The sequence below is a fragment of the Heterodontus francisci genome, chromosome 1 (assembly GCF_036365525.1).
Source record: "Heterodontus francisci isolate sHetFra1 chromosome 1, sHetFra1.hap1, whole genome shotgun sequence".
NCBI lineage: Eukaryota > Metazoa > Chordata > Chondrichthyes > Heterodontiformes > Heterodontidae > Heterodontus > Heterodontus francisci.
Genome location: NC_090371.1, coordinates 88,710,473 through 88,728,404, shown reverse-complemented (window position 1 = coordinate 88,728,404; position 17,932 = coordinate 88,710,473). Strand labels below are relative to the sequence as shown.

Genomic DNA, 17,932 nt, shown 5'->3' with positions numbered 1-17,932 from the left:
CCGGAGCCTCCCACTCCATTTTACACTCCTCCCCACCACCTTGTTGCTCTTTTGGGGGGGGGGGGGCGTAAAATTCAGCCCAATGTCTGATATGATGCTCACAGCTTTCCAAGAATGCAGTAAAATCTTATGGTGGCAAAACAGTCATTTCCAAATTTTGATAAAGCTGTAGTTGCTGGATTTTAACAGCCTGCTGCCGAACACAGCGGTGAGCTCAAAAAATGGCAGCCCGCCGAAGAGCCACCACAATCTTAAGCGTGGCTTCACATGCTAGGAATGATTAGAGGAGATCACAGCATGTTCCAGCGAAGGGCTACAGTATTAGCAGGATGACGTATCATGGAGTCTAGTGTATTGATGTGGATAGAGATCTCACCACGGAGTTGGATGAGGAGTCAGGGAAAACCAGGAAGACAACGGCTCATTGTAGTCCATGGCAGGCCTCAACCGGACCCATCTTCAGGCCCTCCCCGCCACAGAACCCGATTCCTGGAGGAGAACAAGATCCAGCCCACCAACTTGTGCAACACAACTTTGCTCGCAGAATGTAGAAAGAAAAACAGCCAAAGTGAGTAGAGGATGGGAGGCCGAATATGATGGCTAAATAGCCATCTGCTACTTGTACTCTCAACTCGGGGACAAGGTCACATATATGAGATATACAAGGAAGTTCACAACTCATAGTGGGTAAAGACCAGAAAAATACATGAATACATATACTTGATGAGCTCAAACACTGAATTGAAAATACCATAATTGCTTTTAATATATTTTGTTGTCCATCAATCTACTCTGAGCAGTAAGTGTCAGTTGTCTAAAAGAAACATATCCATTTCTTAGAAAAATGTAAACTCACAAAGCAACCAGCAGTTTCCAACTCTATATACGTCCAATAGAAAGTGCCTGTTTCCAACTGCAATTATCATGGGAAAACTGGGAAACGAATACCTCTCACACCTATCTCCTGGCTGCAATCGCAACAATGAGCTATTGTCCTCCTGCTTTTCCCTGATTCCTCATCCAACTCCGTGGTGAGATCTCTATCCACATCAATACACCAGACTCCATGGTAAGGCATCCTGCTAATACTGTCCGCCTTCGCTGGAGCATGCTGTGAGCCCCTCTAATCAATCCAATCATGTGAACCAATGCTCTAAATTGCAAAAGTAGCTTCATTGTAAAGCAGCCTCCCTACAGAGTCTATGCCTCATCATTCACTGAACCTCCATCATGCCCATAACTCCCTTCCAGCACATTCACCACCTGCAACAGTTTATTCTGGTGCTCCTGCACTTGCTATGCCTTCTGTAAGCCTAGGCTGCTCTCTCCTGCTGCACCGAGATCCCCAACAATAGCTGTTACACTCATGTAATGTGTCAAAAAACTTCTCTGCCCTAAACACTTACATTAATGTTACAGTGATGCTTCAAAATCATGTTCTTCATTCAGTGAACTGAAACCATCTTTGACCTGGAGTTCAATATTCATTTTTAATTTATATCTTTCTGTGTAATTCTGCACAAGTTGCTTAAATAACAAGTCCTTAACAAGCAAAACACTGATTTTTGCTCTTCATACTAAATTTTCTGAACCCATTTTTGAGTAGGAGACATCCCCAAAACACACAATCGACATGGATAAGTACATAGTTAATACTCGCTGCTTATACTGCATTCATGTTTTTTTCTTTTTTGATCGAATTATCAAAGAGAAAAAAATAAGGCCCCACATTGTGGTGCTTTTGTTTGTGTTGGAGGTCACCAGCGCAAATGAGTGAAGCCGAGAATTAGATATCCTGCAGTTTTCCTTCCCTCGCTGTAGGAAACAACATGCCACGGCTCCACGCTTCTCTTTCTCACCTCCCTCTCTGGTATGGCCAGCTAACACATGCCTGAAATCAGAATTCTAACGTTCTGTGATGCAACATGTTGGCATCCCTGAGTATCCTCCATTGAGAGTGCTATGCTTGTTCAATTGTGGCACATCTTAAATAACAGAAAGTCACGTAACTGGTCGAAAAATTAAATTAGTATCAATGTGGTTCTGATTCAGAATGTGATGTGGAAGTTAAAAACCCGAATGGACAAATGGTCTTTGCTTGGTATGTTCTTATGATGCAAAAAGGTTAACAATAAAATAGGTTAAAGCATCAATACAGCAAAAAAGATTGCTTAACCAAAACGAAGACCAAATATAAGCCATCTGTAGGGATGTCTGAGTCCCAGCCTACAAGTGGTCCTTCCGATATTTCGTAGTCAAAAACTCATTGTCTAACCCCAAGCTGAACTTTAAATGGGGTGACAATACAAACAGTGGATACTTAGTTACATTTAAAGTATAGCTGCTCAGCAATTTCTCCAATAATTTAAACTTAATAGGTGAGGATATCTTCACCATCCAGTTAAGATTATTCACTCACTTACATGTCTCTTTATTTATCTAAAACTGAAAACAACAAACAAAGAACAGTACAGCACAGAAACAGGCCATTTGGCCCTCCAAGCCTGCGCCAATCTTGATGCCTGCCTAAACTAAAACCTTCTGCATTTCCGGGGACCGTATCCCTCTAGTCCCATTCTATTCATGTATTTGTCAAGATGCCTCTTAAACGTCGCTATCGTATCTGCTTCCACCACCTCCCCTGGCAGCAAGTTCCAGGCACTCACCACCCTCTGTGTAAATAACTTGCCTCGCACATCCCCTCTAAACTTTGCCCCTCTCACCTTAAACCTATGTCCCCTAGTAACTGACTCTTCCACCCTGGGAAAAAGCTTCTGACTATCCACTCTGTCCATGCCGCTCATAACTTTGTAAACCTCTATCATGTCGCCCCTCCACCTCCGTCGTTCCAGTGAAAACATCCGAGTTTATCCAACCTCTCCTCATAGCCAATGCCCTCCAGACCAGGCAACATCCTGGTAAACCTCTTCTGTACCCTCTCCAAAGCCTCCACGTCTTTCTGGTAGTGTGGCGACCAGAATTGCACGCAATATTCTAAGTGTGGCCTAACTAAAGTTCTGCAGCATGACTTGCCAATTTTTATACTCTATGCCCCGACCGATGAAGGCAAGCATGCCGTATTCCATCTTGACTACCTTATCCATCTGCGTTGCCATTTTCAGTGACCTCTGGACCTGTACGCCAAGATCTCTCTGCCTGTCAATATTCCTAAGGGTTCTGACATTTACTGTATGGGTAGATCCCATCAGGCCCTGGGGCATTATGCAAGACACCCAACACCTCCTCCTTTTTGATAATGAGATGACTGAGACTATCTACACTCCCTTCCCTAGGCTCATCATCCACCAAGTCCTTCTCTTTGGTGAATACTGATGCAAAGTATTCATTTAGTATCTCGCCCATTTCCTCTGGCTTCACACATAGATTCCCTTCTCCGTCCTTGAGTGGGCCAACCCTTTCCCTGGTTACCCCCTTGCTCTTCATATGCGTATAAAAAGCCACACACAGGTTTTACTCCACGGAGTCGCCACGATCCTATCGACGGCAGCTCATTAACATGGCCGGGCGGACCGCCCCCCCGATGACATGGAGGGGGCAGGCGAGCCGTCCCCGGCAATGGTGTCCGCCACCACTGCGCAGGCAGCATTTTTAAAGGGCTTCAAGCCCTTAGAGAAATTTTAATTTTGGAAGAGACCGAAGTGTTAAAATTTACATATAGCACAAGAACACAAGAAATAGGAGCAGCAGTAGACCATATGGCCCATTGAACCTGCTCCACCATTCAATATGATCATGGCTGATCTTGAACTTCAATTCCACTTTCCTGCCCGCTCCCCATATCCCTAGATTCCCTGTGAGACCAAAAATCTATCTATCCCAGCCTTACATGTATTCAATGATGGAGCATTCACAACCCTCTGGGGTAGAGAATTCCAAAGATTCACAACCTGTAGTAATTTCTCCTCATCTCAGTCCTGAATAATTGGCCCCTTATCCTGAGACTGTGTCCCCATGTTCTCGATTCCCTGACCAGTGGGAACAATCTCTCAGCCTCTACCCTATCAAGCCCTTTCAGAATCTTGTATGTCTCAATTAGATCGCGCCTCATTCTTCTAAACTCCAGAGAATATAGGCCCAATTTACTCAGCCTCTCATCATAGGACAACACTCTCATCTCAGGGACCAATTCAGTAGATCTTCGCTGCACTGCCTCCAGTGAAAGTATATCCTTTCTTCAATGTGGAGACCAAAACTGCACACAGTATTCCAGATGTGGTCTCATCAAAGCCCTCTTCAATTTTAGTAAGACTTCTTTATTCCTGTACTCCAATCCCCTTGTAATAAAGGCCAACATGCCATCTGCCTTCTTAATAACCTGCTGCACCTGCATGTTAACTTTGTGCGTTCCTTGTACGAGTACCCCCAACTCTACCTGAACATCAACTTACCAGTTTTACACCTTCCAAAAAATATTCTGCTTTTCTATTTTTATGACCTAAGTGAACAACTTCACACTTCCCTACATTATACTCCATTTGCCATGTTGTTGCCCACTCACTTAACCTGTCTATATCTCTTTGCAGCCTCTCTACATCCTCCCTGCAGCTTACCTTTCCACCGAGCTTTGTATCATCAGCAAACTTAAGATACATTACTCCCTGTCTCTTTATCCAAGTCATTAATATAGAGTGTCAATAGCTGAGGTGCCAGCAGTGATCCTTGCAGCATCCCACTATTCACTGCCTACCAACTTGAAAATGCCCCATTTATGTTACTCTTTGCTTCCTGTCTGTTAACCAATCCTCTATCCATGCTAATATATTACCCCCAACACCATGAGCCCTTACCTTGCCTATTGCACCTTATCGAATGCCTTTTGAAAATCCAGGTATACTACATCTACTGGTTCCCCTTTATCTCCCCTACTTGTTACATCTTCAAAAAACTCTTAATAAATTTGTCCAATAGGATCTCCCTTTAGTAAAACCATGCTGACTTGTTCTAATCATACGATGCTTTTCCAAGTGCAATGTTAAGACTTCCTTAATAAAAGATTCAAGCATCTCCCCAAAGACTGATGTTAGGCTAACCGGCCTGTTGTTCCCTGTTTTCTCTCTACCTCCTTTCTTGAAAAGCAGCCATCTTCCAATCTGACGGGGATATTCCTGAATCTAAGGAATTTTGGAAAATCATAGCCAGCGCATCCACTGTCTCTGCAGCTATCTCTTTTTGAACCCTAGGATGTAGGCCATCTAGTCCCGGGGACTTGTCAGATTTTAGTGCCTCAGTTTTTTCCAATTCTTTTTCTCGGCTGATATCAATATCCTTAATTTCCTCATTCTTTTTAGCCCCTAGGTTACTGCCTATTTCTGGTATGGAACTTGTATCTTGTACTGCGAAGACAGACACAAAATATTTGTTCAATGCCTCTGCCATTTCCTCATTCCCCATGATGATTTCTCCTGTCTCTGCCTCTAAGGGACCAACGTTTACTTTGGCTACTCTCTTCCTTTATATGTACTTATAAAAACTCTTACAATCTGTTTTTATATTGCTGACTAGTTTACTCTCATTCTATTTTTTCCCTTTTTATCAACTTTTTGGTGGACCTTTGCTGGTTTCTAAAACACTCCCAATCCTCAGACTTGCTACTATTTTTTGCAACATTGTAAACCTCTTCTTTTAGTCTAATACTCCCCTTAACTTTCTGAGTGAGCCACGGATGGGTCTTTCTTGACAAGTTTTTATTTTTGAATGGAAAGTACTTTTATTGAACCCTGTGAATTGTTAATTTACGGCCATACCTTCCAGTCTATTTACCCAATTAACCTTAGCCAGCTCTCCCCTCATACCTTCATAATTGGCTTTGTTTAAGTTTAAGATTCCTGTTTATGATTCAAATGTGTCAATTTCAAACTTAACATGAAATTCAATGGTATTATGATCACTATTTCACAATGGATCTTTTACTGTGACATCCACTGGGAAATAGTGATCATAATACCATTACATTACATCTGCACTCCCCTCACCCACGCCCCCAAGGAAGAATCGAGTCATTAATAGCCCATTTCCCCCCCCAAAAAAAACTTTGATCCAGATTGCGACCTGCCCCCCGACCTTTAATAACTTTAACCCTCAACCTCTTCCCACCTTCCCCCCACCAATCAGAATAGTTTGACCTGACTCCCCCCACCTCCCGCACTGAGAAACTTACATCCTCCCCACAGGTGTTGTGCCTCGTTTCCCTGGACAGGAATTTGAAGGCGCGGCAGTGCCGGCCACCAGTATGAAGATTGTGGCGGCAATTCAGGAGGCGATGGGAACGTCATTAATTTATTTGAATATTCAAATCCGGATCCTGTCATTGAATGGCAGGGGAGCCGCCACAAGGCCTCGCCACCACCAGCAAGATCGGGATGGGCTGGCATCGAGGTCGGTAGTGGGCTGGTTAGATTTTCATGTTAAGGGAAAGCTAGTGTGACGATTGACTCTCTTGTAATGCTAAAAGCATTGGTAATATAACGTTTTAAGATCACCAGTGAACTTTCTGAACTTGGAGATTGCACCAGATTTCCCTTACACTGCAACTGGTAACCCCTGAGCAGCATAAGCTGAGCTCCTAAAGATCTTCCACCTCTTCCCATTATGGGGTCTGCATCAGATCACCAACCTGACTTCAGGTATATCACATCAATGTGAACCTAAAATTCCTTCTCATCCATTAGACATATGCTAATCCTCGGTTAGTCAGCTGAAGTACTGCAAGAAAGATATCTTAACCAAATTGCCCCAGTATAAGCTGGAAGAATTCGTTCAAACTAGCAAAACAAGACCTCTGGGAGAAATTAAAAATGACGTGCATTTATAAAGCACCTTTCACAACCTCATGATGTTCCAAAGTGCTTTACAGCAATTAAATACTTTTTAAATGATAGTCACTGTTGTAACACAGGAAACGCAGCAGCCAATTTGCACACAGCAAGGTCCCACAAACAGCAATGTGATAATGGCTAGATAATCTGTTTTAGTAATGCTGTTTGAGTGATAAATATTGGCCAGATCACCAATTGAACACCAATAACTGAAATGTAACTATCAGTTAAGACTGCGATTTAAAGTTGGATCTCCCAGTAGAGAACACAATGCTCCAGCATAGTTAACTGAACTGCAGTTAAACATGGATTAATAACAGAATTTACAAATACTTTTTTGGTTTGCATTGCTGCTGCTGGTCTCCTCACCCCAACTCCTTGTATTTTAATGTCCAGTCACCGGGAATCTCCTTGGGAGTTCTCCCGATGGCCCACCAAGCCTTCAGTGGAGGACTGCCGGAAACTCCGGAGACATGGGTAAATAGTTTTTTTTTGCTGAGGTTGTAGTGTCCAACTGGGACAATCCCAAAGGAAGTTCCCGACTGAATTCCAGTGATTATGACTTTTTTGCAAAAAATATATTCAATAAAAATCAAAACTGATAACTATTTTGTTTATAAATGCATTTTGAAGGAATTCAGACTAAAAACAAAGGAAATGGGCCAAACCCAACATGGCTAGCATCATGTGCAACTTTATCCAAAATAAATGAAGTGACATTTAGAAAGGCCCTCATGCAGAGTTTCACGTGGTATTTCTATACAAAGCAAGAATCTCAGCCATAAAAGGTCACCCAACAGCATGGTCATTGACCACAAGAATTTCAAACCTCCCAAGCCAACACTAAATCCCAAGTTTCCTTTTAGAGATCAACTGAAACATTTTTACAGAAATAAGTTTACTTCTCAGCTAAACACTGACCTGGAGTGATGATGATATCATTGGCCTCTTTGATCATCTCAACCATTTGGTCCACATTGGTTTCAGTGTGAGTGCCGGTGATTTCCATGGGTTTACCAATGCCGGTAGATGAGGTACCATAACTACCGACAATCACATTGACTAGAGAGCGGTTCATGGCCTACAAATAAAAGGCTTTGATCTAATAAGTTTTGTTACTTTTATTTCATTTCCTTTCATGTTGCTTCATTACTGCACAGGAATTTACTTAGTACTTATGTAAGGATTTTGTGGAGAACAAAATAGTTGACATAACAGAGACTTTAAAGAGGAAAGGTTGCATGTAAATAAATGTACCACACTGCAGCAACTGTAGCCCGCCTCCCAGTGGCAATTTTGCATAATTGCAACATCACGTACATATTCAACAATAATTTACCTGAAACTGGTCAGAAAAATATAGAACTATAGCTATGTCCAGATTCTGTTTGGATGGGAAAAGTAACAACGTTTTAAATTAATAAAACACTAATGAAGGTGGAAGAAATAAAATGGTTCTATTTTCAGGATTTTAAAGCACATTATATTGCAGAAACACTCTGCATCCATACTGGTTATAACTGCACACAGATCTGCAGTCTGACATTTAGATTATAAAATAATGCAATTTAGCAAAAACATACAATGGTTAGTTGTCTGGAGCCTCTCAATATACAGGCTTCTAATTCCCCAAAACCCAAGAAATCATTTGGATCCTTTCCTTTTTAAGCAGGTTTGAACTGTCACAGGACGTGTGCCTGTGTGTGTTATCTGTGATTTGTATCCCTGATCTGTAACTGGCAGGACTGGGGAAAGTCTATGTTTGAGACCAAAGAAGGGGAGCCAGGCCTTGTAAAGATATTGCAATCAAAGCAGAAGGCATAGTTGAAATAAATATTGAGAAAAATAGTATCAAAGAATAAAAGACAAGAAGCAGGCTATAAAGCTGGAGAGAAATAAATCTCTGCTGCAGAAGGGGCAATGGACATCAAAAATATTAAATGAGGAAGCAAGGAAAAAGAATAAGGGTAAATTTTTCAAAATAATAATCACGATTGAGTAGTAGGAATGCAAATGCACAAAGCATTCAAACACAACTCAAAAGTTATAAGCATTAGACGTAACAGCTATAATGGGAGGGTCAAGACTGGGAACTTAATATTCCTGGTTGTAACGTTATCAGAAGAGATAGGACAGCATAATAAAGGAGGTGGGACAGTAATATTGGAGAAGAATTCAAGGTAAAGATAGGAGGTTGTGCGAAGTGAGGGTTCATATAGACAGATTAAATAAGAATAGAAATAGGGTAAATTTTGGTGTCCATAACTGGCCACCAAACTGAGGAGGAAAGTCAGTGGAGGACAGCTACAGACAGTTCGGAGATATGCAAGTACAACAGGACAATAACGCTGGGTAATTTTTTTTTTATTCGTTCATGGCATGTGAGTATCGCTGGCTAGGCCAGCATTTGTTGCCCATCCATAATTGTCCTTGAGAAGGTGGTGGTGAGCTGCCTTCTTGAACCCTTGCAGTCCTTGCGGTGTAGGTACACCCAGAGTGCTGTTAGGAACGGAGTTCCAGGATATTGACCCTGCGACAGTGAAGGAACGGCGATACAGATACAAATCAGAATGAAATGTGACTTGGAGGGGAACCTGCAGGTGGTGGTGTTCCCATGCAACTGCTGCCCTTGGCCTTTTAGATGGTAGAGGTTGCAAGTTTGGAAAGTGCTGTCGAAGGAGCCTTGGTGAGTTGCTGCAGTGCATCTTGTAGATGCTGCACGCTGCTGCCACTGTGTGTCGGTGGTGGAGGGAGTGAATGTTTAACGTGTGGATGGGGTGCCGATCAATCAGGCTGCTTTGGCTGGATGGTGTTGAGCTTCTTGAGTGCTGTTGCAGCTGCACTCACCCAGGCAAGTCGAGAGTATTCCATCACACTGCTGACTTGTGCCTTTCAGATGGTAGATAGGCTTTGGGGAGACAGGACGTGAGTTACTCGCCACAGAATTCCCAGCCTCTGACCTGTTCCTGTAGCCACAGTAATTATATGGCTGGTCCAGACAAGTTTCTGCTCAATGGTAGCCCCTGGGATGTTGATAGTGGGGGATTCAGCAATCGTAATGCCATTGAATGTCAAGGGGAGATGGTTAGATTCTCTCTTGTTGGAGACAGTCATTGCCTGGCACTTGTGTGGTGTGAATGTTACTTGCCACTTATCAGCCCAAGCCTCAATGGTGTCTAGGTCTTGCTGCATGCTGGCATGGACTATTTCAGTATCTGAGGGGTTGCGAATGGTACTGAACACTGTGCAATCATTAGCGAACATCCCTACTCTTATCTTATGATGGAGGGAAGGCCATTGATGAAGCAGCTGAAAATGGTTGGGCCTAGGACACTACCCTGAGAAACTCCTGCAGCAATGTCCTGGGGTTGAGCTGACTGACCTCCGACAACTACAACCATCTTCCTCTGCACTAGGTATGACTCCAACCAGTGGGGAGGTTTCCCCTTGATTCTCACTGACTTCAGTTTTGCTTGGTCCTTGATGCTGTACTCGATCAAATGCTGCCTTGATGTCAAGGGCAGTAACTCTCAACCCACCTATGGATTTCAGCTCTTTTGTCCATGTTTGGATTAAGGCTGTAATGTGGTCTGGAGCCAAGTGGTCCTGACGGAACCCACACTGAGCATTGGTGAATAGGTTGTTGCTGAGTAAATTTAACTTTATAGCACGTTCCATCACTTTGCTGTTGATTGAGAGTGTACTGATGGGGCAGTAATTGGCCAGATTGGATTTGTCTTGCTTTTTGTGAACAGGACTTACCTGGGCAATTTTCCAGTGTCAGGTAGATGCCAGTGTTGTAGCTATACCAGAACAGCTTGGCTAAGGGCACAGCCAGTTCTGAAGCACAAATCTTCAGTACTACAGCCGGGATGTTGTCAGGGCCTATAGCCTTTGCTGTATGCAGTGCCTTCAGCTGTTTCTTGGTAACACATAGAATGAATCGAATTGTCTGAAGACTGGCATCTATTATGGTGGGAGCTCAACAGCAGGCTGAGAATCATCATCCACACAGCACTTCTGGCTGAAGATAGTTGCAAATGCTTCAGCCTTGTCTTTTGCACTGATGGGCTCCCCATCATTAACGATGGGGACGCTTGTGGAGCCAGCTCCTTTGGTTAGTTGTTTAATATTCACCACCATTCACGACTGGATTTGGCAGGACTGCAGAGCTTTGATCTGATCCGTTGGTTGTAGGATTGCTGTGTTCGATCACATACTGTTTCTGCTGTTTAGCATGCATGTAGTCCACAGTTGTCACCACCAAGTTGGCACCTCATTTTCAGTTATGCCTGGTGCTGCTCCTGACATGCTCTCCTACACTCTTCTTTAAACCAACGTTGGTCCACTGGCTTGAAGGTAATGGGAGGTAATGCTCTGGGGACATCGGTTCACATTGCACCACGGCAGTTGGTGAAATTTGAATTCAATTAATAAATCTGGAACTAAAAAGCCAATCTAATGGTGATCATGATGTTGATTGTTGTAAAAACCCATCTGGTTCACCAATGTCCTTTAGGGAAGGAAATCTGTCGTCATTACCTGGTCTGGCCTTTTTGTGACTCCAGACCCACACTGAGGGCTCTGAACTGCCCTCTGAAATGGCCTAGCAAGCGACTCAGTTTCTCAAGGGCAAATAGGGATGGGTAGTCCAGGCAGAAGACTCGGAGGGCGGAGTTCCAGACATGTAAGTATAAAAAAAACTGACCACTGGTAAAAAAAAACTGAAAAGTGACATCACAGGAAAGCTGTGACCTGATTGGCTGGTAGGGAATTTGTACTGAATTTGAAAATAAAACATTGATAAAAATTGATTAAAACCCTAATTAACAAATTAATAAGTCAAGTAACTAAAGCAGGCGGAGGAGATTACTGTATTTAGTCAGCATTTCATATTTATAGTAGGAATCTAGCACTAGGGACCATATCGTTAATTATAACAATTTAGTAAGGATTTAATAAGTATTTATTTTTATTTATTAATTAGTGCTAGAAATGACAGTTAGAGGGCTGAAGTGCCTCACCTGTGAGATGTGGGAGGTCCATGACGCTTCCAGCGTTCCGGACAACTACATCTGCAGGAAGTGTACCCAGTTGCAGCTCCTCACAGACCGCATGGATCGGTTGGAGTGGCAATTGGATGCACTTAGGAGCATGCAGGTGGCAGAAAGTGTCATAGACAGGAGTTTTAGAGAAGTGGTTACACCCAAGGTGCAGGCAGATAGATGGGTGACCGCTAGAAGGGGCAGGCAGTCAGTGCAGGAATTCCCTGTGGCTATCCCCCTCTCTAACAAGTATACCATTTTGGATACTGTTGGGGGATGGGCTATCAGGGGAAAACAGCAGCAGCCAGAGCAGTGGCACCATGGCTGGCACTGTTGTTCAGCAGGGAAGGAAAAAGCGCAGAAGAGCAATAGTTATAGGGGACTCTATAGTCAGGGGGACTCTATAGTCAGGGGCACAGATAGGTGCTTCTGCGGACGTGAAAGAGACTCCAGGATGGTATGTTGCCTCCCTGATGCCAGGGTCAAGGATGTCTCTGAACGGACAGGGGGCATTCTGAAGGGGGAGGGTGAACAGCCAGAGGTTGTGGTACACATCAGTACCAACGACATAGGCAGGAAGAGTGACGAAGTCCTGCAGGGGGAGTTTAGGGAGTGAGGTAGAAAGTTAAAGGACAAGACCTCTAGGGTTGTAATGTCAAGATTACTCCCTGTGCCACGTGCCAGTGAGGCTAGAAATAGGAAGATAGTGCAGCTAAACACGTGGCTGAACAGCTGATGTAGAAGGGAGGGTTTCAGATATCTGGACCATTGGGATCTCTTCAGGGTCAGATGGGACCTGTACAAGGAGGACGGGTTGCATCGAAACTGGAGGGGCACAAATATCTTGGCTGCGAGGTTTGCTAGCGTCACTCGGGAGGTTTTAAACTAGTGTGGCAAGGGGGTGGGAACCAGAGCAGTAGGACAGCAAGTGAAATAAATGAGGGGGAACTAGTAAATAAGGCCAGTAAGACTTGAGAGGACGAGCAGGCAGGGAGATGTTGCTGAGCACAGCGGGACTGGTGGTCTGAAGTACATTTGTTTCAATGCAAGTATAACAGGTAAGGCAGATGAACTGAGAGAGTGGATTAGTACATGGAACTATGATGTTGTTGCTATTACAGAGACTTGGTTGAGGGAAGGACAGGATTGGCAGCTAAATGTTCGAGGATTTAGAAGCTTCATGCGGGATAGAGGGGGATGTAAAAGGGGTGGGGGAGTTGCATTACTGGTTAAGGAGAATATCACAGCTGTACTGCGGGAGGATACCTCGGAGGGATCATGCAGCGAGGCAATATGGGTGGAGCTCAGGAATAGGAAAGGTGCAGTCACGATGTTGGGGGTTTACTACAGGCCTCCCAACAGACAGCGGGAGGTAGAGGAGCAGATATGTAGACAGATTTTGGAAAGATGTAAAGGTAACAGGGTTGTAGTGGTGGGTGATTTTAACTTCCCCTATATTGACTGGGACTCACTTAGTGCTAGGGGCTTCGATGGGGCAGAATTTGTAAGGAGCATCCAGGAGGGCTTCTTGAAACAATATGTAGATAGTCCAACTAGGGATGGGGCCGTACTGGACCTGGTATTGGGGAATGAGCCCGGCCAGGTGGTCGAAGTTTCAGTAGGGGAGCATTTCGGGAACAGTGACCATAATTCCGTAAGTTTTAAGGTACGTGGATAAGGATAAGAGTAGTCCTCGGGTGAAGGTGCGAAATTGGGGGAAGGCTAATTATAACAATATTAGGCAGGAACTGAATAACTTAGATTGGGGGCGGCTATTTGAGGGTAAATCAACATCTGACATGTGGGAGTCTTTCAAACGTCAGTTGATTAGAATCCAGGACCAGCATGTTCCTGTGAGGAAGAAGGATAAGTTTGGCAAGTTTCGGGAACCTTGGATAACGCGGGATATTGTGAGCCTCGTCAAAAAGAAAAAGGAAGCATTCATAAGGGCTGGAAGGCTAGGAACAGACGAATCCCTTGAGGAATATAAAGACAGTAGGAAGGAACTTAAGCAAGGAGTCAGGAGGGCTAAAAGGGGTTATGAGAAGTCACTGGCAAACAGGATTAAGGAAAATCCCAAGGCTTTTTATACGTATATAAAGAGCAAGAGGGTAACCAGGTAAAGGGTTGGCCCACTCAAGGACAGAGAAGGGAATCTATGTGTGGAGCCAGAGGAAATGAGCTAGGTACTAAATGAGTACTTTGCATCAGTATTCACCAAGGAGAAGGACTTGGTGGATGATGAGCCTAGGGAAGGGAGTGCAGATAGTCTCAGACATCTCATTATCAAAAAGGAGGAGGTGTTGGGTGTCTTGCAAAGCATTAAGGTAGATAAGTCCCCAGGGCCTGATGGGATCTACCCCAGAATACTGAGGGAGGCAAGGGAAGAAATTGCTGGGGCCATGACAGAAATCTCTGTATCCTTATTGGCTACAGGTGAGGTCCCAAAGAAATGGAGAATAGCCAATGTTGTTCCTTTGTTTAAGAAGGGTAGCAAGGATAATCCAGGAAATTATAGGCCGGTGAGCCTTACATCAGTGGTAGGGAAATTATTAGAGAGGATTCTACGGGACAGGATTTACGCCCACTTGGAAACAAATGGACTTATTAGCAAGAGACAGCATGGTTTTGTGAAGGGGAGGTCGTGTCTCACTAATTTGATTGAGTTTTTTGAGGAAGTGACGAAGATGACTGATGAAGGAAGGGCAGTGGATGTTATCTATATGGACTTCAGTAAAGCCTTTGACAAGGTCCCTCATGGCAGACTGGTACAAAAGGTGAAGTCACAGGTGATCAGAGGGGAGCTGGCAAGATGGATACAGAACTGGCTCAGTCATAGAAGACAGAGGGTAACAGTGGAAGGATGGATGGAGGGATTTCTGAATGGAGGGATGTGACTAATGGTGTTCCGCAGGGATCAGTGCTGGGACCTTTGCTGTTTGTAGTATATATAAATGATTTGGAGGAAAATGTAGCTGGTCTGATTAGTAAGTTTGTGGTCGACACAAAGGTTGGTGGAGTTGCGGACAGTGATGAGGATTGTCAGAGGATACAGCAGGATATAGATCGGTTGGAGACTTGGGCAGAGAAATGGCAGATGGAGTTTAATCCGGACAAATGTGAGGTAATGCATTTTGGAAGGTCTAATGCAGGTGGGAGGTTTACAGTAAATGGCAGAATCCTTAGGAGTATTGACAGGCAGAGAGATCTTGGCGTACAGGTCCACAGGTCACTGAAATAGGCAACGCAGGTGGATAAGGTAGTCAAGAAGGCATACGGCATGCTTGCCTTCATCGGTCGGGGCATAGAGTATAAAAATTGGCAAGTCATGCTGCAGCTGTTCATAACTTTAGTTTGGGCACACTTAGAATATTGTGTGCAATTCTGGTCGCCACACTACCAGAAGGATGTGGAGGCTTTGGAGAGGGTACAGAGAGGTTTACCAAGATGTTGCCTGGTCTGGAGGGCATTAGATATGAGGAGAGGTTGGATAGGCTCGGATTGTTTTCACTGGAACGACGGAGGTGGAGGGGTGACATGATAGAGGTTTACAAAGTTATAAGCAGCATGGACTGAGTGGATAGTCAGAAGCTTTTTCCCAGGGTGGAAGAGTCAGTTACTAGGGGACATAGGTTTAAGGTGAGAGCGGCAAAGTTTAGAGGGGATGTGCGAGGCAAGTTCTTTACACAGAGGGTGGTGAGTGCCTGGAACTTGTTGCCGGGGGAGGTGGTGATAGCAGGTACCATAGAGACGTTTAAGAGGCATCTTGACAAACACATGAATAGGATGGGAATAGAGGGATACGGTCCCCGGAAATGCAGAAGGTTTTAGTTCAGGCAGGCATCAAGATCGGCGAAGGCTTGGAGGGCCGAATGGCCTGTTCCTGTGCTGTCCTGTTCTTTGTTCTTTGTTATATGCTGATCTGGTCAGCAATGACCACATCCCATGAATGAACTTTAAAAAATGGTAGAGTGGGGGATATGCTGTGCCACGAGGTTACAGATTGTGGTTTTTATTTAGAGATACAGCACTGAAACAGGCCCTTTGGCCCACTGAGTCTGTGCCGACCAACAACCACCCATTTATACTAACCCTCCAGTAATCCCATATTCCCTACCACCTGCCTACACTATGGGCAATTTACAAAGGCCAATTTACCTATCAACCTGCAAGTCTTTGGCTGTGGGAGGAAACCGGAGCACCCGGAGGAAACTTACGCAGACACAGGGAGAACTTACAAACTCTGCACAGGCAGTACCCAGAATCGAACCCGGGTCCCTGTAGCTGTGAGGCTGCGGTGCTAACCACTGCACCACAGCGGTTGAATACATTTCTGAATACAATTCTGTTGCTGCTGATGATCCACAGCGCCTCATGGATGCCCAGTTTTGAACTGTTAGACCTGTTATTAATCTATCCCATTTAGCGTGGTGATAGTGCTGCACAACATGATAGAAGGTGTCCAATGTGAAGACAGGACGTAAATCTCCACAAGGATGTGCAGTGGTCACTCCTACCAATACTGTCATGGATAGATGCATTTGTGACAGGTGGATTGGTGAGGATGAGATCAAGTAGGTTTTTCCCTCTAGCTGGTTCTCTCACCAATGCCACAGACCCAGTCTGGCAGGTATGTCCATCAGTACTCAGTCAGCTCAGTCAGTAGTGGTGCTACTGAGCCACTCTTGGCGATGGACATTGAAGTCCCCCACCCAGAGTATGTTCTGTGCCCCTGCTGCTCTCAGTCCTTCATCTAGGTGAAGATAGACTGGGATAAAGGTAATGAATATGGTCAAAGTATGGGGATGCTTTTTAGACTGGAGCCAAAACCAATGCCGGGATCAGTATGTTTCCAGTCCCAAAGAGAAAGAAGCATTGTTGATTTAGTTCTGGGGAATGAAGTGGGGCAAATAACTGCTATGACAGCAGAAGAACAATGTAGAAACACAATGCTAGGTTCAATGTAAGAATCCAAAGGATAATAAAGAGTCAATAAAGAGGGTGCGGGACTGGAAAAAGGCAAAGCTCAATGAAATTAAAGGGGAACTGGCCCAAAATTACTGGGTAGAATAGTTAGCAAAGGGGTCAGCAAAGCAGCAATGGAAAATCTTCAAATATGAAATCAATAGAAAACTAAAGATATTCCTATTAGGTGAAAAGCAGGTGTATCAGGATAGAGTTCCACAGTAAAGAGAGATTAAAGCTAAACTGAAACTTAAAATGGAGGCATATGATAAAGATAAGGCGAACAAGATAATAGGAAGTGTTGTAGAGAGGTGAAAGGGATGTTAGAATGGCAAAAGGGGAACATGATAATCATAAGCAGATAATATAAAAGGAAACAGTGACATTTGTTGATAAAATAGTAAAAAGAATAGTTAATGTGAAGGTAGAGCCTTCAGGGATGAGGGAAGAAATCTACCTGGTTGATGATGGTATAGTGTAGATATTAAATAAGCACTTTTTTTTAATGTCACAAACCCGTGTTATGCTGAATGATGATTTTTTAATCCATTGGCTGGAAACCTGAATTAAATTTTAAAAAAGGAAAAAGGAACAGACAAAAGGTGACTGCTCGCAGCTAAAATGGACAGTGATATTTGCATCAAAATCCCTTGCAATCCACTACATTGACAGGGAGTCGAATTGTCTGGCCAGTCTCCACTAACAATATATTATTGTGTGGCGCAAGTAACATTTGCGCCACACAAGTGCCAGGCAATGACCATCTCCAACAAGAGAGAATCTAACCATCTCCCCTTACATCCAATGGCATTACCATCGCTGAATCCCCCACCATCAACATCCTAGGGGCTACCATTGACCAGAAACTGAACTGGAGTAGCCATATAAATACCGTGGCTACAAGAGCAAGTCAGAGGTTAGGAATCCTGCGGTAAGTAACTCACCTCCTGACTCCCCAAAGCCCGTCCACCATCTACAAGGCAAAGTCAGGAGTGTGATGGAATATTCACCACTTGCCTGGATGGGTGCAGCTCCAACAACACTCAAGAAGCTCGACACCATCCAGAACAAAGCAGCCCGCTTGAT

At 44.1% G+C, this 17,932-nt stretch overlaps 1 protein-coding gene across 1 annotated transcript in view; it reads right to left on the bottom strand.

Annotated features, from left to right (window-relative positions):
* LOC137370788 (NAD(P) transhydrogenase, mitochondrial-like) overlaps positions 1-17,932 on the bottom strand; it is a 212,996-nt gene that overhangs the window by 58,017 nt on the left and 137,047 nt on the right. Inside the window, exon 18 of the mRNA XM_068032745.1 lies at positions 7,758-7,917. Within this exon, the coding sequence (XP_067888846.1) occupies positions 7,758-7,917 (160 nt within the window). The remainder of the gene's footprint in view (positions 1-7,757; positions 7,918-17,932) is intronic.